This window comes from Prunus mume, linkage group LG8 (genome assembly GCF_029339155.1).
Source record: "Prunus mume cultivar Tortuosa linkage group LG8, ASM2933915v1, whole genome shotgun sequence".
NCBI lineage: Eukaryota > Viridiplantae > Streptophyta > Magnoliopsida > Rosales > Rosaceae > Prunus > Prunus mume.
In genome coordinates, this window is record NC_142705.1 from 13,535,970 (window position 1) to 13,563,618 (window position 27,649).

The 27,649-nt window shown below is 36.3% G+C and overlaps 5 protein-coding genes across 6 annotated transcripts; 1 reads left to right on the top strand and 4 right to left on the bottom strand.

The window, feature by feature from the left end:
• Positions 1-1,563: 1,563 nt before the first annotated feature.
• LOC103339825 (uncharacterized) lies at positions 1,564-3,354 on the bottom strand. Its single transcript, XM_089043077.1, has 6 exons — positions 3,033-3,354; positions 2,566-2,663; positions 2,399-2,470; positions 2,176-2,300; positions 2,025-2,097; positions 1,564-1,925 (listed from the first exon to the last, which is right to left on the bottom strand). Exons 1-6 carry the CDS (start codon positions 3,145-3,147, stop codon positions 1,821-1,823), a joined length of 588 nt encoding a protein of 195 aa, XP_088899203.1. The 5' UTR covers positions 3,148-3,354; the 3' UTR covers positions 1,564-1,820.
• Positions 3,355-3,956: 602 nt separating this feature from the next.
• LOC148914763 (protein PTST homolog 3, chloroplastic-like) lies at positions 3,957-8,997 on the bottom strand. Its single transcript, XM_089043076.1, is given in 14 exon segments — positions 3,957-4,328; positions 4,572-4,704; positions 4,809-4,860; positions 5,118-5,242; positions 5,555-5,619; positions 5,622-5,670; positions 5,853-5,906; positions 5,995-6,045; positions 6,137-6,197; positions 6,790-7,000; positions 7,247-7,864; positions 7,963-8,114; positions 8,515-8,628; positions 8,726-8,997. Coding segments are annotated over 13 exon segments (1,821 nt in total). The 5' UTR covers positions 8,896-8,997; the 3' UTR covers positions 3,957-4,328; positions 4,572-4,605.
• A 7,270-nt stretch (positions 8,998-16,267) lies between these two features.
• LOC103339828 (transcription factor RAX2) lies at positions 16,268-18,358 on the top strand. Its single transcript, XM_008243184.3, has 3 exons — positions 16,268-16,722; positions 16,882-17,011; positions 17,357-18,358. Exons 1-3 carry the CDS (start codon positions 16,587-16,589, stop codon positions 18,054-18,056), a joined length of 966 nt encoding a protein of 321 aa, XP_008241406.1. The 5' UTR covers positions 16,268-16,586; the 3' UTR covers positions 18,057-18,358.
• Positions 18,359-20,569: 2,211 nt separating this feature from the next.
• On the bottom strand, positions 20,570-23,515 carry LOC148914764 (uncharacterized). Its single transcript, XM_089042983.1, has 5 exons — positions 23,179-23,515; positions 22,912-23,012; positions 22,563-22,679; positions 22,336-22,437; positions 20,570-20,873 (listed from the first exon to the last, which is right to left on the bottom strand). Exons 1-5 carry the CDS (start codon positions 23,408-23,410, stop codon positions 20,703-20,705), a joined length of 723 nt encoding a protein of 240 aa, XP_088899109.1. The 5' UTR covers positions 23,411-23,515; the 3' UTR covers positions 20,570-20,702.
• A 534-nt stretch (positions 23,516-24,049) lies between these two features.
• Positions 24,050-26,284, bottom strand: LOC103339830 (isoleucine N-monooxygenase 2). 2 transcript variants are annotated; one of them, XM_089042109.1, is made up of 2 exons: positions 25,284-26,284; positions 24,050-25,005 (listed from the first exon to the last, which is right to left on the bottom strand). In XM_089042109.1, the coding sequence occupies exons 1-2, from the start codon at positions 26,250-26,252 to the stop codon at positions 24,382-24,384; spliced, it is 1,593 nt and encodes a 530-aa protein (XP_088898235.1). In that variant the 5' UTR covers positions 26,253-26,284; the 3' UTR covers positions 24,050-24,381. The 2 variants fall into 2 exon arrangements, with proteins under 2 accessions (XP_088898235.1, NP_001313445.1); NM_001326516.1 differs by having other exon boundaries at positions 24,382-25,014; positions 25,284-26,252.
• Between the last annotated feature and the right edge of the window lie 1,365 nt (positions 26,285-27,649).

Genomic DNA, 27,649 nt, shown 5'->3' on the forward strand with positions numbered 1-27,649 from the left:
AACTATTTTCTCATAATCCACCTTAGCCTGGGTTGTGATCTCACCAAAGACCATGACCATGTTGGTTTTCGTACACGTCTCACAGGCAACTTTGCTCTCGGGGTCTTGTTCAAGCAAGCGTCGAGAACGGCATCCGAGACTTGGTCACAGAGCTTGTCGGGGTGACCCTCATTGACAGATTCAGAGGTGAAGAGGAAGGTTTCCATCTCTAAACTGATAAAAATGAAAAGATTATGTGTTAATTCTCCAATTTGACATTAAAATATTGAAATCAGCAACAGAGAAGCACATGTAATGTCTAAACAATTCCCATATTACTCAATCTCATTGCCTGTTAAATCATGCACAATATCTAACTGATGATATGAGAATTTAGATTTCAACAAAATCTAGAGATTGATGAACAGAATTATCAACAGACAAGGCAAACCAAAAATTGTGACCATAAATCTAAGATCTAATTAAACAGCAGAATTCTTGATGAGATCTAACAACGAAAATGAGAGATCATGCAGCTACAAAACCATAACACCAAATCCTCAAAGCATTAAACAGAGAAATCAAAACATTACGTACATTCCAAAGAACGCAATGAATGAATTGGATCTAAACAGACAGATGGCATGCTAACAAAAAAGCAGATATCAATCAGCCCCAGATTGTCTAAAGCAATTGAGAAATATGAGATCAAGATCCAATGGACATTGAACGAAACCAAGTTAGATGCCGAAAAAATGAGACAAGAAAAACAAGAACAGACCTGAGGCGACAGAGGAGGAGGAGGAGGAGAATGAGAGACGTGAAAAAATGAAAGAGAAGATGGGGTGAAGGGCAGTTTGATTTTATATACAGATGTGAAGAATCGATATGCAGCGGGGCGCCAGTTACGTCTGACTCGTTCTCTCTCTCCGCCATTTGGCTTGTTTTGGATTGGCTCATAATTTACTTTCCCGCATGGTGGTATTGGGCCCTACTTACTTGCCACATGGAGTTTGGCTCCACAAATCAAATCTTGCCAACTCATTTCATGAGATGATGTGATATGCTGTGTTATCACTTGGTGTTATTGTTTTTCTTATCTCCTAATTTCACGATCATATGTGTAATCAGAATACTGTGTTGAATATTCCCAAGAGGTGGGCATATACTTAATGACATGCTTCACAAATTAGGTCGGATGTGATAACTAGTGGTTAATCTTTGGCCTTTAACCAAGAATCAGCAAGTCGGTGCCACATGCCTCACTTGTGAGCTGCATAAACAACAAGACAACTTGGCTGGAGCGAGTACGAGAGTGCGATAGGATGCAGTCTGAACTGTTTTTTGCCCTTTTTTTTTTTTTTTTTTTTTGTGTGTGTTTCTCTGGAGGTGCTGTGGTACTCTTTTTTTGACTTTATTTTCCTCATTTGAGGGTTTTTAAAGCAAGGTTTTAATGAGGTCATTCTTAACCTTCGGTCCGTCAATTGATTCTATTGTATCTGTTGATGCAACTTCAATGAAGTTCTTATCTTTGATAAATAAATAAATATATATATATATATTTAAAAAGATAACTTGCAGTTCAAAAATAAAATTTTTTCTTATGTAGAATTACACCATGTTCAAACTCAGCAATCTTTTTTTTCTTCTGTAGAATTACACCATTTTCCCTACTCTTTTTTTCCTGCTCCCTGCTGCTGTGCTTTTTGCTCAATAAGATTGCTGATCCTGAGAGCTTAAAGTTGAAACCAATTATGGAAAAGGGTATGAATAATTAAGCAAGCTAAAATGAAGTGTAGAAAATCCAAGAAAACTAGCTAGGCATGGAAAAGAATCATATATTAGTAGCTTAGGCCAAGTTGAAGTCCAAGGGCAGCATGGACAACAAACAATGTCATGATCCCAGTACCCAAGACCCCATGAACAGTTCTCAATTGAGGTTTGCCCTGTAAATAAAAAAGGAAGAAAAAAAGACTGAGTTTCTTGAAACATTGCAGAATAAACAAAAAAAGAAATAGATGGCAAGAAAGGTTCTCTAGATTTACCTCAAACAAAGTAGGTAAAATGGTTTGTATGGTCAAGAGGCCAAGGCCAATAAGCCCTGTGACAGCATGAGAGCTGCAAACACAGATACAGATAATATATATTCATTCCAAAGAAAAGGGAAATTCAAAGAACATAATTTTCTAAATGTACCTCTCAAAAATGGGTTTGTCTGAAGTTAGAAGAGAAGTTACTCCACCAGTTGCTCCGAGAGCAAAAAAGAAAAACATGCCAGTTAGAAGCTTAGGGTGCAAGTCTTTAGCATTGGCCTTCTCCTCCTGAAACAGTAACATATCATGATTATTGATCAAGATACTACTTAAAATGTCTGGCATTGTTGTTTGAATCACAATACATGCCGCGCCGGGTTTCATACCACATCGTCAGAATACCGTATCCGGTAACCAAGATATGTTCCATAGCCTCCCATGGCAAAAAGCACCACAGCCTACAAAATGAAAGAAATCATAGACAGCTTTAGATAAACACAACTACGAGATGTAATTAAGAACTCTTTTACAGGGAAGGGTTAAATCATTATACCATGTTGCCTGGGTGACCCCAATGCACAAGCCAGCCAGGAAGACCAAATGATTTGACGAGCTCAACGAAAGGCTCGAACAAAGATGTCACAGCTCCAGCTATCATCAAAATTTTCAGGTACATTATGAGTACAAAATCAGTGACATTACTAGTTTGTGATATGATTTAGCTGCTGTGATCTGTGATGTGATGAAAGGACTGTTTATACTTTAGAAGGAGAAAATTTTCAGCAACTCAGGAAAACTAGGCATGGAAAGTATATAAATCTACTAAATATCCAAAATATCACAAGAATTTAGAAAATGAAGATTGCAAGATGTGCTATATATCCTTGAGTTCAGCTTCTAATGTTAGGCCCTCACTGTCACTCTTTCATTAAATCTCAATATCTCTGAACAACAACAAACTCAAGTGAGAGAAACATTGAATAAATTTGAAGGCTCAATTGCTAAACAAAATGTACATACCTCCAGGAAGAGCAGCCACAAGCAGCAGAGGCAAAGGACTGAGGAAATACAAAGGGTCTCGTTGGGCTTCTTCTCCATCCCTAATTCTTTTGCTGGTCAGCCTCATCAACAACATCTACACTAGAAATTCTGGTGTTCTTGATCACTAGAGGACATGGGAGCTCTTCTTTTATTTGCTGATGATATTGCAGGCGAAATTTCCGTAGGGAAGCATTTGGAGGAAGCTACAGGCACGCACAGCAGAGGAAGAGAGATTCAGAGAAAGATGAGCAGAAGCAGTAACAATAGCCATTTGATAGATATCAGAGTAGACTGGGTTTGATTCACAGAGAGTGAGAAAGTGAGAGTGAGAGAGTGAAGATAGAAGAAGCCACCAAAGGAATTTTAAGGTGAAGAAGATAGAAAGAGGCAGAGAGGCAGAAAGAGACACGACTTTGCACACACAAAAGTTAAATGATTTGGTATGGTAATGACCTTTCCACGTGGTTTCAACACGAACGCCTACGAGGCACAAAACCAATCTCTCTCTTTTCCCGACCAAAAAAGAGAAGAAAAAAAAACCTGATCTCTTTCGGTACTTTCCATTGACTGCTTCTGTGATGGGGAGGCCGCATGCTAGCATATTCACAATGCTCTCAGGCTCAGCACTTAACAGTCAGCAGACTGTTTCATGTATTCACTAGGAAGACATGAAATACTGTATTTTTAAGGTACATTCATTTAATAAGTCAAATGTATCACTTAATTAGCTGTGATATACGGTATACCCAATAAATATGGTATTTTCATATGCTCGTATTAAGTACGTGAATATATCGTAGACGAACTTCTGTACATGAACCTAATTTACTAAACAGTAAGAACAATTGTCTATTTATATACAACTGATTACACTTCAAATTTTATTCTATGTACAGACGGGTGTGAAGTAGCCATTCATGCAACAACGTAAACAATTTTAAATATTTACATCTCAACTATTGTTTCATCTCAATTTTTAACCGGGGCGATAGTTATTGCAACCAACCATGAATGCTGGATTTTAGCCAACTAATATTATTAGGAAAATCCTCCGAAAAAAAATATTATTATTAGGAAAAAAGAGCTGTGGTGAGTAGCAGATATATACAATGTGCGGAATGGACTCTTGATTTTGCCTGCCTCGTCTCCTGCGTGTACGTGGTCTTCAATTCACTTTCTTGGCCCGATGGCATAGGCTCAGACTGCTTCAACTTCAATTTTGCCTCTATAACCTAACAACAGGCCGAATAATTGGTAGATACTTTTGCTCCTTGTCTGCAACACATTCAACATACACAAGTCAAAATTAGGGCACCAGGAAGATGTTAACAAACACAAGCAATAATTTTGCACCAGCTAAGTTGATCAAGGAGAAATTTCAATTTGAATATTAGCAAAGGCTTGCAAATAGAAGAACCAGTTGATCCAATGCAGGAATCTCCATCACAGGAAAAGTGAAACTACATGGTTTCATGCATTTAATTTTTAATGTGGAAACTGGTTTCTTGTGAGACGTACCAGTGATAGGTAGTCGCCCCCCCTGCCAAATCCTTCATCTGTCGACTTGGAGAATGTTGTTACATATGGTACCCCTGGTAACCGACTCTCTTTGAGGATCAATCTTCCATTGGCCATCAACAATGAATTTTATCTGCAGTTAATAACATGTCACATTTAGGCACAGTTATTCAAGTATATATTCTCCTTGCCAAAAGAGAAAAAAGTTCATATCTTTTAGCTGCTAGATCTGCATACCTCATATATCCCTGGATAAAGCCATAGCCTTGTTGACCAAAGTCTGGTTTTCCTGGAAGAACATGTAATCCTATTGATCAGTAAGCTCATTTTTCCACAATTATTTTAGCGCCAAGTAGATAAAACAACATGACAACTTCAGAATTTTAAATGAAGGAATAGCGAGACGATAACCAACAATAATATGTCAAACTGATTATGATGATTCTTCAGGAAACATAAATGTAAATTAGGCACAACAGAACTAAACAAAATAAAGTTCTGATGCCAAATTATATACAGTTATGAAAATAAAGAGACTGTTAAGACCTTGATCCAGTGGGGCCTATGATACTAGATGATGGTTGTGGATCCATTTCAATCTGATGATGCCAACCATTGAAGCTACCAGTCACCTCCACAATCTCACCATCCCCACGGTACTGTATCTCAACCTAATAAAATCAAATTGAGTCAGCAGGTGTTGACATATATTAATTACAACCAAAGATTCTGTCACTAGTTTCGCTTTGTCAATACATGGAATCTTTTAAAGGGTACACAAAACATTGATAAAACTCAGAAAGGAACTGTGATCATATCTTTTTTCCAAAGGAAATTACTATGCCATACAGTAAGTATGAATAATGAAAATCAGGGCGATTAATAGACCTCATTGGTCAGAACATCCTACTTAAAGCCAAGATGCTCTAATAGCATAGCTAATTTATACAAAATACATCCAAAAGAAATGGTGGTTGTTATACCTCCACTAGTCCTGAAAGGCTTTCTTCAGCAGCTAACTCTGCATCTTTATCGGAGACGAGCTTTGCGCTTTGCTGATTGCTGTTTCAGCATTGGTTTGCAACTTTGACAAAGCAAGCTAAAAAAAATAAAATGCATAAGAAATCAGATGAGTTATCATATAGGTCATAAAATTATGAACTTCCGACAGAAAAGAATTTTAAGCAAACAGAGTCAAACTGACATACATATTTCTATGTAGATACTTGCACAAGGTCTTGCCATAAAAACTAAAGGAGCCTTCAGAAATAGCTAATATACCTTTTCCTTCTCAATCTGTTCTTTCAACCGACACAATTCCATCTCCTTCTGATGCTAAGAAAAAGATTATAACCAAAAATATAATCAGCAGTTCATAAAAAAGGTCCATGCATAAGCAGAACTTTAAGACAAATACTATTACCAGCATGAATTTGAGATTACTAATATCAAGTTGATCCTCCCGTTCACTTGTCTGTAAAACAGAATCACAAGTAATACTGTCATCAAAACAAACCAATCAAGATTGATGTTTGAAGTAACATAATTTTGGGATAAGTAATGACCTTAACATCTGAATCCTTTCCAGATAGAGAACTTATCCCTTCAGCTGATGAACTGTCATCCCTACTTTATAAATATTAAAAAAGTTACATTGATGTACCAGAAAACTATAGTAGTGAAATAGCCTACAGTAGTGGAAAACTATGCAGGATATTTTCCAGTCATGCATCACAATTTGAGCTCCAGTTCCATAAGAGCATAATATAAAAATAGGTGATTCTGACAATGTAACTCTTTGGAATATCACCAAAAATGATCATAGATCTCCACATCCTCCCTTCTTTACCTTTTCACCAAGCAAATGGATTATCAAAGTAATTATTACAAGGGAAAAACAAATAAAATGGTATAAAATGCATCTCTCTCTCTCTCTCTCTCCACAAATGTGCATACAGAGAGAGAGGGAGGAAGGAGAGAGAGAGAGAGAGAGAGAGAGAGAGAGAGCTTGCAATGTTGATGTCCACTTCCACTTATAGCAAAGGAATGACTAGAATCATGGTTTAAATTATGAAATGAAAAATGAAATAATGTACTGTCGCGAACGAGATTTAAATCATTGAATTAGGTTAAATAGTATCAACATGCATAATGGAAAGAAAAATTGAACAGTAGAGAAAACAACAGGAAACTTTGAGCAGATGTACAAACTACCAACCTAAGAGAGGCATCGACTGTCGTAGAAGGCAAAAGTTGCTTGGATGCTGATGTCCTCTGATTCAATGCCAAAGTTGCATCACTTCCATCAAGTGCAGATTTTGAGTGCTCTGAAGCAGGAATTCTTATTTGAACCTCTTCAGTGTTTCCAAATTTACTCTCTTCATTGATATTTTCAGCCTCATTACCAATTAATATGCCATAGATTTTATCTGGGCATCAAGCAGCTCATAAATTTCAAAGAAACAAAAAAATAAAAATAAAGGTGACATAATGAAAAGTAAGCATACATGTATGGTAAAAGACATCATGAAAGGTAAGCATTTGTGTAGTAACAAACAGTATGAAAGATAAGCATACATTTACAGTGCACCTGAAGTAAAAAAGGAATGACATATGTTGCCGAACAATATTAAATGTGTTTAACTTTGAAAACAAGGTCCCTTAAGGTAAGTTACCTTCAACTGTATCCAGGTCTCCATTCTGCATAAATTTTGCCACCTTTTCATCCAAGGACGAATTGCTTGGAGATTCTAAAGGTGCATCACTATGGTGATCACAGTTGTGAGTTGGTTCAATATTTGAACAACTAGAATGGTCTTCTGCAACTGAAACTTCGGTCAACGAGGAATATTCTTCAGCCATATTATCAAGCTTCACATCCTGACCTCTGACCTTTCCATCCGATGACAAACCAGCTACAAATTCTACAGGCATGCTAGGATGTCCAACAGAGTTCAGATTCGAACCAACATCTGAACCAAAAGAATCATTTTCTTTGACAGGAACAGTGGCTGGCAAGGATGAATCGGAGGAAATTCCTAAAGGCATATTACTATGATTTTCCATAACTGGAACACTGGTTGACACGTAAACATATCCATCCACATTATTCACCTGCTCACTATGACCTTCTAAATTATCCAAATCGACTGAAGATTCCACAGGTGAATGACCACTGTCATCATGGTTTGGATCTGGATCGGTAATCAAACTACCAGAACTGATTTCCAATGTTGAAACTTCACTCAACAACGAGAAATCCTCAATGACATCATTCACCTCTTGATCCTGACCTTTTAAATTTTTAAGAGGCTATCAGTAACAGTTGCATATACTGCATAATAAATTAATAACGCGTTTCACGCTCAAATAAAAGAAACAATATATTGACCTGTTATTATTACTTTAGGATCATTGGTTGCATCCTGTATTCCAGCCACGCCATTATCCACATTACCATTTATATCTGTTTTTGTTGAGTCCGCAAGAAGCTTTCTTATAAGTTTATATCCTCTCCGTCTGACAATGTTTGCAAGGTCATTCCTATTAACCATTTTGGACAAAACAGATCAGTCAAACTTGCTCTGATTTTTCCAGTCTCCAAGTCAAAACTACATATAAATATTAAACTTAAACTTCCCGTTGCTGCTAAGGCCAAAATTTCTTGAAGAAAAGAAAAATATGGCAACAAGCAATCAGAAATTGATAAGTGAAACTTTGTAGAAAGTTAAACTTCCCGTTGCTGCTAAGGCCAAAATTTCTTGAAGAAAAGAAAAATATGGCAACAAGCAATCAGAAATTGATAAGTGAAACTTTGTAGAAAGTTATCGGAAAAGTAACTGTCGAATTTTACAGAGAAACCCTAATCAAGCAAATTGAATAAAATTCTAGTAAAAATACAACAACAAAAACAAAAAATTATAAGAAAAAGTAATGGAAGAACCTTCCGTGCTGCGAGAAGTCTTTCAAGGAGGGCACGTGATCTTTTGGAAGTCCAACCGCAGTAAGAAACTCCCGGAGCTCATTGCAGAGCTCCTCATTGCTCTTCACCTTTCGACTAAAAATTTCCCAGGCAAAATTAAAATGAGAGTGAAAAAGAATAAGAAGAAAGAAGAGTAGAAATGAAAGCGAAGAGTAAAGGAAGATGTAAAAACCTGGTCTTCTTCTTCACTGAAGAGGCATGAACAGTGAAGTGTGGTGGAGGTAAGCGTTGTTGTTGGGCGGCCCATCTCAGCTGCTTAGGGTGGTATTTGGGGTCGGAGAAGACGAGATTCTGAGAAAAGAGGGAGAGGAATGCGGGAAGGTGAGAGACGTTGGCCGCCATGCCTCCTCAGTCATCACTAATCAGTGATAATGTTGTGTTTTGTGAGCAGGCTTTTGCAGAATTTCAGGCTTCGTCCGATGGTTCTAGTTGTTTTCATTTTTAGCTGTTATTATTTTGCGATTTTGGGGGATAGTAAATTTTGTTTTACGACGCAAAAATCACGGTCCATTTGATTATGTTAAAGGTCCAAAACACGACGCAAGGCCCAAGTTAACTTTAGAACCCCCAAAATATGCTCGTCCAAGTCCAATCGAGAGAGGCACGGCTCCATATATAATCATGTATCCTCATATCATATTCGATAGCAGAAAAGAGTTTGTAATTCAGTGGTTAAGAGCGATTATTCTTATAATCGAGGTCTTGTATTCGAATTCCCCTACCTCTAACATTGCTTGAACCCTAATACGACATGTTTATTATTCATATTCGCGGATCTTATAATATTTTGTATTCCTGTAAAAGAATAATCAACCCAAACCCTATAACTTCATGTTATAGTCGATTTACTTTGTCGTGTCAAAAACCTCTTGAATGGGATTGGATCGGTCGGTATAATCATACTTGCACCGAGCCCGACATATCCGAGCACTTATACATGGATATACATGATCATGTAAATATGGAGTAAAATTTTCGTAGGACAGTTTTGGCCCAAGCTCAGTTTGGGTATTTGAAACTCAAGCTTTCATTGGATCTAGGCCCCAAGGCCCTTGACTAGTCCGACGTCCTCGTGAAGCAGGTGAACACAAACGCAAACCAGAGCGTGCAACAAACAAAGGCCTTTGACCCTTTCCAACAACCATGGGGCCAACACGACCTAATCAACAGCCGTCTATCAAATCAAGTTAATTGATTGATTGAGCCAACGATCCCAGATCATGATGGGTGCGTGCGATTTTGAAAGAGATCAAACCACCTGGTCCCACCTAAATCAAACCAACGTTTCCCGATGCAGATTTTAGAACAAAAGTCTTCCGTCACGCGCCCCGTGACATTGTCATTCTCATTTGAGTGAGTGAGTGTCAGCAAGACTTGTGCTTTGACAGGAAAACTTACTTGCAGTGGGTACTATTTTTCTATCCCAATCAATAACACGGTAATATATGGAAAACTTATTATTTCATATGTTATTGCATTATTGGTTCACATTGTATGAAAGTCTTTCTCAGACAGTAAGTGATCATGACCATTGTTTTGCTATTTCTTCTCAATTTTGCTTTTTTTTGAAAATTTTCTTTCATAAGTTCGTGAGTTGATTTTCATCGTTGATGCGCTGTGAGTTTTATAAACGTCAACGTTAAAATTAACACATACGTACATGAGGAGGTCCAAAGAGGGGGACTCAGGAGACAATGTAAATGACATTATGCGCTGCAAGTATTTTTCATATTTGGAATGCGTTAGAACATTCATATGTTATTTAAAATAATGTGATAGGGCAATTAGCTTTTAGTCTAATAATTCTTCCCTTCGCAAGCAATGTTGAAATTTTGTATGCCGCTAATTATGTGGATGTGTCCACCAAACAGATATTTTTAATGAAAACAATCATTATATATTATCTAAATGATAATATGCTCAATTTAAAATGCACATTTGATATAATTGGGTCTGAAAAAAGCCATATATAAATGATTTAAAGTATGTTTTCTAATAAAATATGATTCGGAAAATGCCAGTTGACATTAGGTTTGGATTTTTTTTCCCACTAAAAAAAAAAATCAACTATAATGTATGAACATCATATTATTTTATTTCTGGATCAATTATGCAGAGATAAATCCAATAGATAAATTAATATATCTTTAATATAGGAATATCATGATTAATTAGCATACTTATAAATAATCACATATTAAACCAATACCTAAACTTTGGGAGTTAGGCGTTGTCCAAAGAATCACTAATCTTAGAAAATTTGCTTCATAAGTAAGAGATTATGAGTTGCATGCATGTGTTGTTAGGTAAGATAGATAACAACTAAAGTGGATGTAAAGCGTGCATGCATATAAAAATAATACGTATTCCATGTTCTACCATTTATTTTTAGCTAAAACAACCTACTTGTTGCTGTCTAGCTCGTCCTTGCTTCATTACATATACGTTTTCCTAATGAATATTGAAATATTAATTTCCTTTGTCCCATTAATTTAGTTTGGACGGCAGTATATATTTAATTCAGTATAGATAATATTTAAAATAATAAGTGAAGCTAACTTGTAGCATGACTAGGTAGTATAAGGGGGGAAGTATAGACAATTTGAAACCATACATATCGAAAGTCAAATAAACAAAAATGTGGCTGGCAAATGTCACAGCGTGTCTCTTTCAGACCATGACATCTGACGCAATAATGACTTACTGTTGTGAACTGTATTTATGAATTTAGCACCTACGACGACTTTAGAATGTTAAATTCATGAGCAAAAGATGCATTTATTGACATTACCTTGTTGAACTCAGACATCTTAATTATGTGTTAAATTAATTTGATATAGATCTAATATTGACCTAAACCAAACTTTCCGTGAAAAAAAGTAATTAGGAAAGCATAAAACTCGATCTATCTAGGTTTGGGACAGAGGTCAAGGCACTTTTGCATGTTAGGTAGGAAGGTGCAACGACAATGAATCACAAGAACATTTTCAATATGCCACTTACAATAATATTAAGAAATTCAATCGATGTGACCCTTTTTTTCCCTTGTATAAAGCCATGAATACAATTTTCCATGGACCACAATTAACTTTACCACAAGACTTCACACTGGCAATTTGGCAAATATATTCGAATCATAAGCGTATCAATGTCAGCGATGAAATATTATTGTTTTCTAATTGTCTACTTAATTAAAATAATCTCAGAGAGCCTTGTTTGTCAAACACACCCTTAACTTTGCTTTCTTGTGTATCTATAAAAATAAATAAAATTTTATATATATATATATATATATATATATATATATAAAGTTGGTCTCAGAAGACTATGGCAATAATGCAAATGCAAATGCGTCCAAATTCAGATTTATTTTAAACTAAATTTCACATGGTTTCTATTCTAAGTGTCATTATCAGATATATAACCTGCATGCGTGACCATGGCAAGTTTATATGATGCCTAAAACTCAGATCATCTTTGCCGAAGTATTGGACTGATGTAAAGCTGGTGGGTTCTTCCTTCAACTTTGACTTTCTAGACAATAATTAAGTTCATGGATTTTTTAATATATGAATTTTCAGCCTTAATCTCGAGGTGTGTTAAATGTTTTAGAATCTGATAGTGTTCCAATTATACCCCCCATGCCGCGAGATCAGGAACACTTAAACAAAGGTTGAGTTTAGATTAATGTTTTGATTATTGCCACGCATTAATCTAAACCCATGTGACGTGTACGTATGTTTAATTTAATTCCTAACAGACACTTATCTTTCTTCAGTGGAAAAGACGATAAATTTTAAATAAAGCAAAAGGAAGCCAATTATGGCACGATTACAAAAGCCCTTCATGAAGGGCCAAAGGTCATTTATACGTCCTCCTTTTCTGGTAAGAGAAAACGTTTAGGGAGATTAACTATTATACCCAATATAGGAGGTCAAATTATTAATAAATTAAAAAACCTTATATAAAATGGACTTTAGAAACACATCAAAAACTCATTTACAACATAACAAAAAGGCTTTTAATCTTTTTTAAATTACAAAATTGCTATTAATTTCTTAAAACAAACCCAACCCCAAAACACTCAATAGAGCATCAAAGTAATTTAATAGTCAAAATTAAATTAAATAGATCCAGCTGTCATTTTTTGGGTTTTTTTTTTGGTATGTTTATAAAAATTAAATGGTGTAGGGTTTATTTATAGTTTTAGTGCTAAGAATGGGTATATGACTAAATATCTATAAAGTTTAGACTTTAGATAGCTTTTACTTAATTCTCCTTACCTTGCAACATGGGACCATTCTAAGATACAATATTGTGAATTTTATTGCCCTAGCTATGGACTTAGCGACCGTCCATAATAATATGAACATCAATTAAAATACATAAAAATGTGATGGACCAAGAGTCACATTGCACAAAATAAAATGTTACCAAGGTTGAAATTTTGGGGACTAATCTCTATATTCTACGGAACCCTAACCACAAAAGGACTTATTGTTGATGGAAAATGGAGAAATTTCAGTACATGGTTTTGGAAAATTGAAGCTTTCGTGAAGCTTTTTTTAATACTAAAAGAATTCACAAGCTATGACTTTGTCTAAGGTTCTCGGGAATAACATTAAGTAGTATGCCAAATATGACCGACTCACATTCATTTATAGGCTACATGGTGTCTCAACTTTAAAAAAAAAATTATTTGGTGACTATGTCTCTATTTCTTTCGGTAATTTGCTTGTATAATTGGGGAAGAAATTGCTACATACCTAAATTTCAGACAAATCATCTTCTCCAAAATGACATTTTAAAAATCGATATCTAATCCAATTAAGTCAATTTTTCATATTTCACACCCTTCTCTTGAATTGAATAAAACTTTAAATCGGATTAGATTGGTCTATTTTTTCTGTTTGGTTGAATTTTGAACAATCTGAAGATTAAACAACCACATGCACCTCACTTCTCCTAAGCCAAAGGGTCAAGTTTTAAGGATACAACTCCTCTAGACTCACTATAAAAGGCACACACTTGCAACATCATTTAAAAGTAATGTTTATTCAAGAGTAAAAAAGAAATTTGATTATGTGCTCTTTCCATTTCTCTAAGCATTCCTAAATTTTTCTAAGCTCTCGACCAATTGAAGGGTTGTAAGAAGACATCCAAAGTAGTACCCTATTGGTCACAATGGTCACTCTCTTCTTTTGCAAGGGATCTTTGGTCAAATTTTTAACCATTAATTAACTATTAATTAATTACTAGTACTTAGTATATACTAGCCTTCTGCACACGCTTCAGCGCCGGTTAAAGGTCATTTAAAATAATAATAATAATTTATTTTAGAATTAAAAAAGATAATGGGTAGTTGTGTTCCATAAAAATAGGATCCATTATCTGATTTTTTTTTAATTTCAAATTTTTTAAATATGAAAAAGTGTGAATTTACCATACTATCCTCATTTAATTAATAATTTCAATTATTAATGTTTGCATTAACCAATAAATTTCCTGATATTTTGAATGTTTTACCATTCTCTACCTTTTGCTTTATATATACTAGCCCCTTGGCTAGTATATTTTATTTTAGAATTAAGAAAAAATAATATGGGTAGTTATGTTCCATAAAAGTATAACCTATTATCTGATTTTGTTGTTAATTTTAATTTTTTTAATATAAAAAAGTGTGAATTTACCATATTATCCTCATTTAATTAATAATTTTAATTCTTAATGTTTGAATTAACCAATGACATTTTCTTGTATTTTGAATGTTTCACCATTTTCTACTTTTTGCTTCACATATATAGATATATAGATGAAGTATATATAACTATTTTTTGGTCTTTCAAAAGTTTGAGTGAAGGACCTCAAAGGAATTCTGGAAAAATTTATATTTCTCCAAGTGTTGGCCACAACAAATTGACTATTAATTCTAGTAAGTTTTTGTTCTACCAAATAAAGCTTGTCATTACCACATGAAGTTCAAAGTTGAAACCACTATTGAAAATACGTGAATTTTGCCATGAAACATCGAAATTCTTTAGGCTATTTTTCTGATTGATAAAAAAAAAGTTAAGAAAAATTATGGGTCATGGTGAATTATGTCACACTCATTTTGCTACTGGTCGATCATTCACGCCCCAAAAATCCTTTAAAAAAAAATAAAAAAAATTATAATGAAAATGATATTTATCTCTTCCTTTTCCCCATCATTTTTCTTTTGTAATTATTTTGGTAATTTATGATTGACTTTCATCAACATTAATAAATGCTTGGTAGCATATTGGACTTCAAAAACTGCAAATAAGTTCACCAATAATGACTTGGCACTTGGCTTGGAAATTATCAAATCAATAGGCCATGGTTTTCATAAAAAAAAAAAAACCCTAGCCGCACTTTGGCCCCCTTTCTCCTTGCCGACAACCAACCGCAAGGAAGGTAAGAGGAAGGGGAGGGGAGGAGGGTGGCCACTGCCCCTCTGCCCATCTTCCCCTTCCTCTCCTCATCTCCCTATCTTTTCCCTTCCTCTTATCCCCTCTTCTCCTCCCCTTCCCTTCCTAGATAATCTAGATGTGTTTGTCGTTTGTTTTGTTTGATTGTTTTTGCAGTGTTCTAGGTGGTTGGTATTGTCTTTGTCTTGACAAAGGCGAAATTAGTGATGCTGGTCTCTTAGGGGTCCTTTTATTGTTGTTTATGTAGTGACGTTGTATTATGTCTCTCCCAGGGAAAGTTGTGATATCTGGTAGTTGATATTTTGTCTCTGTTTCAACGAAAGCAGTGCAGCAACACCTTGGTGGTAGTTGTTGGGAATGTGGTGCTCTTCTTTACTCTGCGCCGACCAAAGAACTGTGCTTGGTCATAAGAGGTTTTCTTTGTCAATTTCTGAGTTGAAGTAGAATGCTTCTCAGGGGTTATGTGTTCCTCCTACGTATTTTTTCTTGATTTCTGCTATGGTATGCCTTGCAGTTTGTGTGGGTGTCAAAAGACTATGATTTTGCTCATAGAAGGCTTCTTTTGACAGTGGAGATGTTCTGTTGTCCTCTCATGTGGGTCTACTATGTTGTTCTACAGTTGCGGTTCTCGTCAAAAGTCTATGTGTTAGTTTTTGTTTTTGATTTGTTAAAGTGACTAGAATCGGACTCTCTTGTTAGTCTATGACATGTGTGGCACTCTTTCCTCCCCTGAGGTTTGTCACATGAGGTTGTCCTAGGAAGGTTTCAACGAGGCCATTGTATCATGTCATTCTTTGTATGTCTTTGATTATATGAATGAATTCTATTTCTAAAAAAAGAAAAAGAAAAAAAGAAATAGACCATCGCTTTCAGTTGCATGTCATCTCATAATAATGAGTATTGTGTAATTTACAAAACTATAAAGACAGCACAAAAATACCTGTATAAATGTTATATTTAGTTATTTTATGCATATGTACATTTTGTTACACATAAAATAAATAATACATTGTGATTTTATGTTCAAACCACTCCATAACATATTGGTAGTATGTGTGGGAAAACTCCTTTCCCCTTCCTAATTTTGACAAAAATAAATGATACATTGTTTTTTGCAGAGCCATTATTTTATATCCCATCAGCACTGAGCAGGCTGAAGGCTTTGGATTCTTTGTGGTGTTGGAGAAGAAAGAGACCAGGTAAGGGGGGTAGAGTTGGGAGAGGAAGGCCTATTATTACTCTATTTGTTTATGATGGAAAGTTCTGATAGGCTACTAGGCCTTATAGGCTCTCATTCCTAATCAAACACAAAGAGGGGTTAGAAAAAGTTGTGATGATTGAAATTAGAGAGCCTGTCCTTTGACTTGTGCTCTCCCTCAATAAATAATATCCCCAGCAGTCACCAAAAGTCCTTCATTGAAACAAGAGGTAAAGGCAACAACTTCCACACAAAGTATTCACCACAAGCCTATTTGAAAGGGTCTTCTTCTCTTCTCTTGGTCACTCAGCAGCAGGCAGAGATCAGAAGCAGAGAACGGAGAGAGAGAGAGACAGAGAGAGAGAGAAAGACAGAGAGACAGAGATATGGGGAGAGCTCCTTGTTGTGACAAGGCAAATGTGAAGAAAGGACCATGGTCACCTGAAGAAGATGCAAAGCTAAAAGAGTACATAGAAAAATATGGGACTGGAGGAAATTGGATTGCTCTTCCACAGAAAGCTGGTAAGATTTTCCTTTTTCATTTTGCTTATTTTGAACATGTAATCATTTTGATCATATGTGTTTGTATGGTTTCTTTCCATTCTTTTCTGGTTTTGTCCCTATAGTCTACAGTTTGTTTGTGATAATTACTGAATGGCGTTTGGTTGTTTTCAACTGCAGGTCTTAGGAGATGTGGGAAGAGTTGCAGATTAAGATGGCTTAACTATCTGCGCCCCAACATCAAACATGGAGAATTTTCTGATGAAGAAGACAGGATCATCTGCAACCTCTTTACTAACATTGGAAGCAGGTACCTTATAATTTCTCACCCCTTTTTTTGTGTGTCAAATATCCCTTTTTCCCCCTTCAATTTTCTCTTTTTCCTTCATATATTTCTGGGTCCAGTTCTTTACCATTTTCCCCACCTGGGTTTTCAATGTTTGTTCTCTCACATCATCTATAAAGAAAAAAAAGAGTGTTTGGGACAGAAGAAAAGTTACATGTACAAAGAAAATATACCATGTGAAGATACATTTTAATTTCTTCAGTTCATTGCTTGCATGCCAAGTTTAGATCTTTTATGATAATATGCAGTAACAGTTTCTTGTGCTCAGTCACATTTCTTCTCATGGAACTTAACCACATCAATGTGCAGGTGGTCCATAATAGCAGCTCAGTTGCCAGGCAGGACTGACAATGATATCAAGAACTACTGGAACACCAAGCTCAAGAAGAAACTCATGGGATTAAATATTCTTCCATCCCACATAAAATCCCACTCAGGCACCTTCTCATCTCTTCTTCATCTTCAAGCTTCATTATCATCATCTTCACCATCATCATACAGAGGCAGCAACAACAGCACTGCTTATTATGCACAAACCAGGTCTTTCTCTAGTGCTTTGGAGCCCATTTCATTTTCACCAAGTCTTCTGAGCAGAAGTTCAACTAATGCTGCTTCTGTTCTTCATCAAGTGCACCAAGAGAGGTTTGTGGGTAGAGCCATGCAGCATAATTACCAAGTCAAAGATAACATCTTGATGTTTGGGGGTGAAGCAAGTTGCAGCTCTTCTGATGGGAGTTGCAGCAACCAGATCAGCCAGTGCAGAGACAGAGAGTATGAATATAATTACAATTTCTTCAATGGTGGGGAAGGGCACCAGAAAATCATGCTACCAGATGGGCTTAATGGGTGGAGATCAGAGAAGCAGAATGGCAATGGGATTTGGGAAGATCAAGCCCCATTAGATTATGGCCTTGAAGAAATTAAGCAGTTAATTAGCAGTACCAGTAGTTGCAACAACTTTTTGTTTGATGAAAACAAGACAGAGGAAAAGGCCATGATGTACTACTGATGCTGACTGTGAGTAAAATCAAAAAGATTTGAAGAAGTGGAGGAAGGGATGGGTTGAAGATATTCAGATTTGGACTGGGTTTTGGTGGAGGGGTTAAAATGTTTCTGATAATGGGTGCACTTTCTTGACAGTACATGGTAAAAAAGTTTCCTTTGTGCATTTCTTTTTGGGAAATGATGTATGTAAGTACAGTTTAACTGCACTACCATTAATCAGGCATGCTAAGAAAATCAGAGAGAAAAAAAACCCATCATCTTTTAAGACTGAAACCTGCAATCTTAATGGCCAAGTATCCTTTTTTAGTCCTTTCTTTTCTTCATGGTCTTAAAAAATTCAACTTGAATCTGGTCCTTAGATCTTTTATGGATATTATCATCTCAGAGTTTTTCTGTTTTTGAGTTTTTTATTTTTTATTTTTTATTTTTTATTTTATTTTTTTAAATGACTTGATGTTAATCCCAATCTCAGTCTGAATAAATTATAGAAGCAACAATATTATAGAATTGAAGGCAGGCATATTATGCCAAAACAAACATCTCATTGGCGTCATCAGTTACATCAGGGCCTTGTTGATGCACTGCCAATGGCACACGTAACATGATAATTTGTCATGGTTGATAAACTAGTGCTCAGTATTTTATAGTTTTATCTATTTCCCATTATTTTAGCCAATAAATTTATAATTCCCATCTTCCATATATTTTTACATCTTATATGAAAAAGAAATCAATTTATTCTCTCTCTTCCTCTACTTTATCTCCCCTTGTCACCCCTTTCTTCTATTTTCATGCAATTATAGGCCAATAATGCTATAATACGCGTGATAACATTTCCATATGACAGAGCATTATTGACTGAAGATAACAAAACACTGATATCTCCATTGCAACTAAGTTTTTCTCTTACGGAACCATTGCATGTGGCATGCATGGTCAGATATTTGGGCATGGGAGCAAATAGGAACACTATTTTGTCTCTAGAGGCCCTGGAACTAGCGCTGATTGTGGCATGGGTTTGAGGCTCAAACATAAATTATATTAACACAATTTAAAACTGGGATTTTTTAAATCAGAGCCTGCAGTTAAGCAGCATATAGCATGTAAGGTTGGCCGTCAATAATTGATTGTACTCTTGATGGAGACTTAAGAGGTAGTGAGAGGAAAGATGCATGCTTGAATTTAAAACCATAAAAAAGAGAGCAAAAAAAGGGGAACACAACAGAGATTCTCAAGAGGAAAACTGAACCCATTTGAAATGCCAGGGAAGTTTGATGTGTTTTGCTGTTTTGTTTTCCACAAGAAAGACAGATAGCAAAGATCGAAGATAAATGCATTCCATTGACCTCTTCAACATGTTTTGTCTGCTTTCTGCTAATAGATTAGACTAATGGGTTTTGCCAGCTATAGGCATTATATAAAATGGATATTAGAAAATTTATAAATTGTCTTTAAAGCAATGGGGAAAGGTTTCTTATTAGGAATGTCTTTTCTAGTGGAGTGAAAAAGGTAAAAGTTTGTGGCACCAACTGACCCATGAAGTTTCTAAGCAACTTTTTGCCAAATTATGCTGTGCAGAATGGACTTTTGGATGTTTGTAAGCAAATAGATATATGTGGCTTATGACCAGCCTGTTGTCCATAGGCAAATAGATATTGCAAATCTACTAATCATAATTCTCCTCCAATCAGTTCTTATCTTGAGCTTTGTTTGGCCAATTACTCAAGAATTTTTTTGTTTTTATTTTTAATGACTCAAGATTTTAGCTAATCACGCAGATTTTAGCGGTCTAATCTCGGCGATTATACGTATTGCTCGAGATACCTATTCATCCCCAAAAAAAGAAGAAAAAAAAATCAAAGACAATGTTGAAATTTTGAAGTACATAATAACTATGATTAATCTTCAATAACACATACAACCACACAATATTTTTTTAAGGGGGCAAAAATTTTCAATTAATATTTTCAATGAAAAAGTTCAAATTGAATCTCAATAAAAGGTGAGAAGATTAAGTGGGGTATGTTCTCTTTTGTTCCTTTCCCTTTTCCCAAACACAGAGCTTTCAATACTTTCATCCTAAAAGAAAACTTTTCTGGAGATCAGAAGAAAAGTCGGAAGAATAAAACTGCATTGACCTTCATGAGTAAAGTGCTAAAACGGTCGTTGATTCAGAGCAAGCCATGTCCTCTAAGTACAGGAATTAAAGATGAAGGCCCCCAGTGGCTCTCAGTTCATAGAAAAAGCCAAATTGCCCTGGACCAAGAAATAATGATTTCAAATTTGGCTGCTTTTCAATTCTTCTTAGTGCAGTGAACTTGGCAGCAGACAATCGGTCCAAAAACAAAATTAATGCAAAGCTGAAAATTGGTCCCCCATCTGTATAGGGACTTCAACATTGCTAATTCCTCCTTCTTAGGGCTCTATGATCACATTTCAGTCTCTAAAATTTACTGCTAAGCCTCCTGATGGAAAGGTTGTTAAATTATTTGGACAAATGGAATAGTAAACATCAAGTAATCAATAAGATAATGACACTTGGCGACACCGATAAGATACAACGATTGGGTATTGTACATGGGGATATTACAGCAATTTTATGTACAACATGCACAAATAATGGTTAGGAAGGGGTGGTGTAATCTTAGCTTTACAAGAAATCCCATTGCCAATAAACTTTCTCTACAATTCCTCCACCACTCTTTACAGCAAGGTGAAGTGTTTCAGAAGCAGGAGGAACCCCCCAGAGTAATGGCACTGCAACCGTCATTCTTAGCTTTTCATGCAACCCACCTCTCATCGCTTTCTCCGCAGCAACAACCTGAATTTGACAACATAAAAGGTATATTAATAAACAAAAGCTTATCCACGACACCAGTCTTCAGAGTTCAGGCATGCATAAAAAAATTTCAGCTAACTACGAGATACATGTAAACTAGCCACGATATCAAACGTGCAAAATAACTGTCTATGAAACAAGATACAGTGACCAGACCAGGAGGGGAGAAATGTGCCAACTGGAATGACCTCTTTCCTACGGTATGCAGAATGCTTGCTCCATCCCCAGCTACTAAAGGTAACCATTTCACCTTTTTGTTTTGTTTTTTGTGTGGAACCATTTAACCTGTTCAAACAACATCTACCCTAATTCTATATGTCTTTCACTTGTTCCTTTTCTTTTATTGTCCCCAATCCTTCTGTGTTCTCATCTCTCTTTTTTCCTATCCGGGCATTATTGAAGTGTTCCCATCTTCCTCTCCTTGTCAAGCAGTGGCTAGTTCAGTTCATGAGACTAGCTTTGTTAGTAGTTCAAGAAGCCCTTTTGTAGGTGGATCTTCCATAGTCACAAAGCTTCACTTTGAAGGATTGACCCCCCGACAAGGAGTTTCTTGAGTGGTGACTATTGCAGTATTGATCTCCCTGGCTTGAAACTCTTAGCATTCCATCTAACTTACAACCATCAAGGACTGTTATCTTGTACTAATGGGAACTAGCTTTATTGGCAAGTTTCATCGCTCTATTTCGGCCCTACCTCCACTCAGAATGGCAACAGGAAAAGAGCAAGCTGGCTTGCCACAAAACTTGTATGGTTCCACCTCTGGAGACCCATCTCCAGTAAGGGACTGTACTTACTTGGGTTCCAAATATATAAGCGATGAACTTTCCAAATCAGAAAATTTAGACATCTTTTACATAAACTAAATATCTTCCCAAGAAGACAATCTAAGGATTTAAATAAATCTGTTTACTTTACTCTGCTCCGGCCAGCACAGACGGTGATAACCCCTACCAGGCCCATTACTGGACAATTGTCAATGGACCATATGCATATGTTTGCAATGAAAATTTCAAAGTGCAATTTATTAGACAAGACAAGGCCTAATACAGTTTTGATTAACAAATTGAATCTACCGTCATTAAGATCAAAACTCTATTTCCACTACTTGAATTGAAAATTAATAATACTAAGCAATTAGTAGTAATGATACATGCAACAAATACATAGAGAATTGAGAATTCAATATAACCCCACAAGAAATAAATATATCCTTTGGCATGGTTTCATTGCAGCTCTTAGACCATAAAACATGAATAAGTTTTTGGAGACTCAATTATCTTATAAAATGACTTTCTTATAGTAAAACCATAAGGCTAGGAGGGAGACAGGGTATTGAGAACAAAAATGTTCCTTTGGTCCTCAACAATATTCAACACAATGAAATAATTCTGATGGGAAATAAGAGTTAAACGGTAAACATTTGTGACATGGAAATATGGCATACCTCACCACCATGTTCCAGCACAGTGTCTTCTACAACATCGCTTAGCATCTCAATGGAACGGCAAAACCCAAAGATGCATAGTTTCCTACCCGTATCAAGACCCTAGAATGACAAATTCTCACATGCATAAGACAAAGCACAAAAGAGAAGCACCCAAAAAAAAAAAAACATATAAACGATCAAATTGCAGCTTAAACAATAGAATAATAGTGGAAAGGTTTGTTTACATTTGTTGCTGCAATATCAAAGAGAGCGCCTAGACACAAACCCTGCTCTGTATCCATGTAATCACTCTCCTGAAATCGCTGAAATCTTTGATTAGCCTTTGACCTCCCTTGCTTCTTCTGTCAAGTATAAACATTCAACTAGATGATTTAACAAACAACTTTAGTAGTCAACATGGAGTCTGAAGATTGAAAAATATTTAGGCCTAAAAAACGCCATACTTTGATACTAATTACTCATTGTAAGCAATATAATTATAGCCCATAAGGGTCAAATACAACATAAAAACAGGGACAGATTACTACAGTAAGAAACTTTATGCTTTAGAGAAAACAATTAAGATCAACATACATTTGAAGAAGTGACACGTCTAGGGACCATGGAGCCTCCAATCTGAACGAGCCCATCAGTAGTGAACAATGTGACTCTCTCCTCAGCAACCCATTCAATTTCTGTCAAACATGAAAACCCAAAAATATAAAAAATGAAACCCAAAGGATCAAACAGTAAAACAGTGAAAGAACACATACAATGCTAAATGTTAAATTAATAACCCAACTGCTTGGAAATGATATTTTATTATTTATAAATGAACATGATGTAAAGAAGGGTACCTACCGGAGTCATTGGACCAAGGAAAGAAGCCGAAGAGATCGTCGGGTAAGGAATTGGACGAATCGGAGGAGGAATTGGCGCGAAACCGGAGAAGGCGAGAGGGGCAAGGATGGGAATTTGGGAATTTGGGAGGGAAAGCGGCGGAAAGAGAAGAGAAAGATGAGTCCTTGGCGCGAGAGAAGGAGGGGAAGGAAGAGAACGGTGAGAAGCAAAGAGCAGCCGAGGTTTCAGCCATTGAAGAGAGGAAATTGCAGAGAGAGAAACGGAGAAGAAAAGAAGGAAATGACACGAAAGAAGGAAAAAGGAAAGGGAAAGGAGGCGAGTTTGACGCCACATGTGGTGGATGGCCACGTGTAACAACCGGACGTTTAATTAGTTGCTAAGTTGTTAACATGCCATATTGTTGGATAGGAAGGAAGCTTCAAAGTTCAAAACTCGATCTCATCGTCACGTGCGACAGGCGTTAGCATTTAAATTGTTTAGGGATCAAACTTAAATATAAAAGAGTTAGAATACTATTTCGATCAACTAGCCTAACTAAACATTTTGCATATAAAATTTTGAAACTTGATAAATATTTTGGTTAGATTCGCAAAAGCATATTAACATGTCACGTGTTTAATCTCTTTTCTATAATTTACAATTTTATTTAAGCTAATATTACTGTATTAGTAGCATAGATTCTGCAAGAGGGATTGAAACCTTATTCTAATGTGGAATGGTTGAGAATCTGAGATGAAGTTTGTTGGAGCTATTCAATAACGACGGGCATCGTTGTCATTGTGATGGGGTTATTATTTGGATTGATATGGTTAACTTGTTTATTAATCCTAAGCATGATTGTGTTTTTGCCCTTGCTTCGATGGATCCTAAATTAACACAATTTTTTAATACATGTATAACTTATTGTTGTCGAAATAATGAGACAACATATATCAATACAAGGAGATTATTTTCTCTAAAAATTCTAAATCCTCTCACATTACAACCAAACCACGTTAAACAACGGTTTTAGATTAAGGAGCCAAGCCATGCTGTATCAGATTCACATCTAACCCTCAAACTCCATGAATCATGGAGGACGGAGAGGGGCAAGAAAACATACAGATAGCAGCTGTAAGAAAGAAGCTTATATTATTTCATCACAGTATAATCTCAAGGCCCAATCTAGTATCTTAGTAGGCCTAGCGACATCTCAGCCCACAGTTATATTGGGTACACAGACGCAGGCAAGCGAGGTTTGGCTTGTGCAAGCAAAGGGCTAGCCTTCTTCAAGTAAATCTGATCCTCAGTGAAGTCAATCTTGTCCACATCTGGCGGCAAGCTCCATGAAAACCCTTGCAGGAGCCTTGCAAGGAGCATCACAACTATGGTGGAGCCGAGCCCAACGCCCATGCAGCCTCTCCTTCCAGTAGAGAAGGAAACGAACCTCAGGTCATTCTCTTCCAGGTCAACTTGTTGGTCAACAGCTATATTCAGATGGCGTTCTGGGTTGAATCTCAATGGCTCTTCCCACACTCTAGGGTTGCGCCCAAGCTCTAAGCGGCTTAAGATGACATTGCTGCCCTTTGGGATGAAGTAGCCTGCCACTTCAGCATCTGCGATGGACACGTGGGGGAGGTTGAATGGTCCAACTGGATGCAACCTCATAACTTCTTTTGCACATGCCCTTATGTAAGGGAGGTGAGGGACATGGGATTCTTGAACAAGAGTCTTTTTTCCCACTACCCTATCTAGTTCCTCTTCTGCCTTTTTTAGCATCTCAGGTTGGTTGAGCATTTCTGTTAGAGCCCACTCTGCTATATTGAATGGACTGTCCACTGTTGAGAGCTGCAGCTCCTGATCATCCACAATATATTTATGATTTGTTGGGTAATTTTTTTTTGGGTACTAATTAATATTTATGTTTAACATCATCCAAAAATTCGTTTTAGGTTCAGAATGAAGCATTTATTGGGTGTAGTGTTTAATATATCATCCACATATACTTATGCAATGATGAACATGTTTCATCTCGATTCAAAGTCTGACAACATAACATATAAGTATTTTATATGTTACTAAATTTACGATAAGATGAATATATAGTATAACAATAGATTGTTTACCGTGGTTTGCGCTTTGATCTCTTCATCTGATAATAAGGGTTGTCCATTTGCATCTTTGAGTGAGATGAAAACATCAAGCAGGTCATCAGGCTCATTCCTCTTGCCATCTCTCCATTCTTGTAACCTCTCATTCACAATAGGCTCTTGATGCTTCTTGACAATGTTCATAGCCTTCCTTACCTTTTTCTCGTGCCCATCGATGTCAAAAACTCTAAGCCAAGGAAGATAATCAGATACGCAGAATGCATAGGCATAAGTGAGCAAAGTAAGAAGCGCAGAGACATGTTCTTCTTCTTCAACACCAGGCCCTCCATCCTCCCTCCCTTTGCCAAAGTACGTTCTGTTGAAAATCATCTTTCTCATGATACTTCCTGAGTAAAACTGGGCTGCAATTCTCACATTCACCACTGCACCATTTTGATTGGCTGAGCATTGGTTATACAGAAACTTAACCAGGTTATCAGCTTCTTCGTTTCTCTTACCAAGTAGCCAATGAACCCTAGACGGGTTGAACGCTTCAGCAACCAAAACCCTTCTCATTTTCCTCCACTGGTCTCCCCAAGGCCCAACCACTGTGGTCAAGTACCCGCTACTTAAAGTTTTAGTGGCCATTGTGACGGGTCTTGATGCGAAAACTGCATCATTTTTCTTCAAAAATTCCCTGGCAATTTCTGGTGAAGTTACTGGGATGACATGGACATTTCCTAGGCGTATGCAGGCAATATCAGTGTTGAGTTTTTTCATGAGGCTGTGGATCCATCTGTGTGCTGGTCTGTTCCTCCACATTTCCGGCAAAGAACCCACAATTGGCCATGGGCTTGGCCCTGGAGGGAGAGGCACGACTGGGACGCTATTTTTGTTGTGGGTTTTGAGTATGAATTTGACAAGAAACATAAAAATAATGAAAGCAAGGGAAAGAGAAATTGGAGGCGTGACTTCAGAATCTAAGAACAAATAAGGCAATGACATCTCAAACCCTAGTGATTAATGTGCTGCTGCTGAGCTTGTTATTGCAATGTTCTTGTTATATAAAGTGCTTTGGGCTTTCTGTGTTTGGTGTGAATTAGGCTATTAAAGACATGACTGCTCGACAGAAAATTGCATGCCTGAGAGAAGTTGGTAGAGATTTATGTCTAGCTAGATGGAATGATATGAGAATTTTGGACATATGCAGAGCTATCTCAAACTGGTTTGGATCCTAGCTACCTGCCTTTTCAAATTACTTCAATTAGGCATATATTTTGCCAACCCAATGAATCGACTTGACAAAACCCGAATTCCGATCAAGTGGGTTTTTGGGTTTGCTAAGTTGGATTATTAGTTTGATTTGTTTGCTACTTTAATACGTGTTAAGTTCTTTGTGAGGTGTAGATTTGAGATGATGTTTATGCGGTTACAATTAGAGAGGCACTGTCACTAAAAACAAGGGGCAGTAGTCACCTTTTCAAAGTAACTAATTTAGTTTTCATGACATTTAGATATAGGTGGTCAATGATTTTGCATACTACTCACTATTAATTGAATGTAACTGGGCTGCCCATACTGTTGCTGGCTTCACTTCTAAACAGGGGTAATTATGTTTGGGATCACCTGGGAATTAATTGGCTTTTTAATATTCTTGTCTCTTATGTAAACCTTGCTATCCGTTATTAATAAAATTTTCCAGCAACTTTGACCAAACAAACAAAAAGAATGTAATTTTGACTATTGATTTAAATATGATTAATAAAATCCTAAATTACTGTGGCTGACACATAAACAGTAAGTTTTTAATAAATATTTTATTATAATGTTGTAATTGTAACCCAAATCAATAAAATATTACACTTAATTTAAGTTTCGAGACACCACTTGTAGTTTTCTATTAAAAATTCAAACTAAAGCATTTTATTTAGAGAGCTGATGTTCCCTTTCATTTTTTATCTACTTACACTCCATTTGTTAGAAATTATATATTCGCACTCTTCTTTTGTCCATTTACACTTTTTTTTTGTTATAGTAAAAACTATTAAAAAATAAAAAAGAGTGTAAATGGACAAAAGATGAGTGGGAAGATCACCACCCTTTATTTAATATGCATCGACAATTGATGTTTAGGTTTCAACCCAGGGCTATGTTTATTTTTTTGGATTTTTGTTTTTGTTTTTTCATGTCTATTTGGACTAAGAATTTGAAACAAGGTGAGGATTTTTAGTTTTGGGATAACTGATGATTAATTTGGTTTGATTATTAGTTGAAGTGTTTATATTTTCAGATTTGGTTCTTGCTTCTCGATGTTGCATTTTTTGGATTTTCTCAATTTTAGTTTTTTGGCATGGTTGTTTTGTGATGCTTTGGTTATGGTTTTTTTTTTTTCCCCTCTTTCG

What these genes read in the sequence shown, in the direction of transcription:
- LOC103339825 (XM_089043077.1), bottom strand. Translation starts at nt 3,147, where the DNA reads ATGTTGTTGATGAGGCTGACCAGCAAAAGAATTAGGGATGGAGAAGAA. An exon ending in TGTGGCTGCTCTTCCTGGAG is followed by an intron (nt 2,664 to 3,032) that starts GTATGTACATTT and finishes TTTTGATGATAG; the next exon opens with CTGGAGCTGTGACATCTTTG. An exon ending in TTTTACCTACTTTGTTTGAG is followed by an intron (nt 1,926 to 2,024) that starts GTAAATCTAGAG and finishes TTTTATTTACAG; the next exon opens with GGCAAACCTCAATTGAGAAC.
- LOC103339830 (NM_001326516.1), bottom strand. Translation starts at nt 26,252, where the DNA reads ATGTCATTGCCTTATTTGTTCTTAGATTCTGAAGTCACGCCTCCAATT. An exon ending in AGATCAAAGCGCAAACCACG is followed by an intron (nt 25,015 to 25,283) that starts GTAAACAATCTA and finishes GTGGATGATCAG; the next exon opens with GAGCTGCAGCTCTCAACAGT.
- LOC103339828 (XM_008243184.3), top strand. Translation starts at nt 16,587, where the DNA reads ATGGGGAGAGCTCCTTGTTGTGACAAGGCAAATGTGAAGAAAGGACCA. An exon ending in TGCTCTTCCACAGAAAGCTG is followed by an intron (nt 16,723 to 16,881) that starts GTAAGATTTTCC and finishes TTTCAACTGCAG; the next exon opens with GTCTTAGGAGATGTGGGAAG. An exon ending in TTTACTAACATTGGAAGCAG is followed by an intron (nt 17,012 to 17,356) that starts GTACCTTATAAT and finishes ATCAATGTGCAG; the next exon opens with GTGGTCCATAATAGCAGCTC.
- LOC148914764 (XM_089042983.1), bottom strand. Translation starts at nt 23,410, where the DNA reads ATGGCTGAAACCTCGGCTGCTCTTTGCTTCTCACCGTTCTCTTCCTTC. An exon ending in TTGATATTGCAGCAACAAAT is followed by an intron (nt 22,438 to 22,562) that starts GTAAACAAACCT and finishes TTGTCATTCTAG; the next exon opens with GGTCTTGATACGGGTAGGAA. An exon ending in TGCTGGAACATGGTGGTGAG is followed by an intron (nt 20,874 to 22,335) that starts GTATGCCATATT and finishes TGTCAAATTCAG; the next exon opens with GTTGTTGCTGCGGAGAAAGC.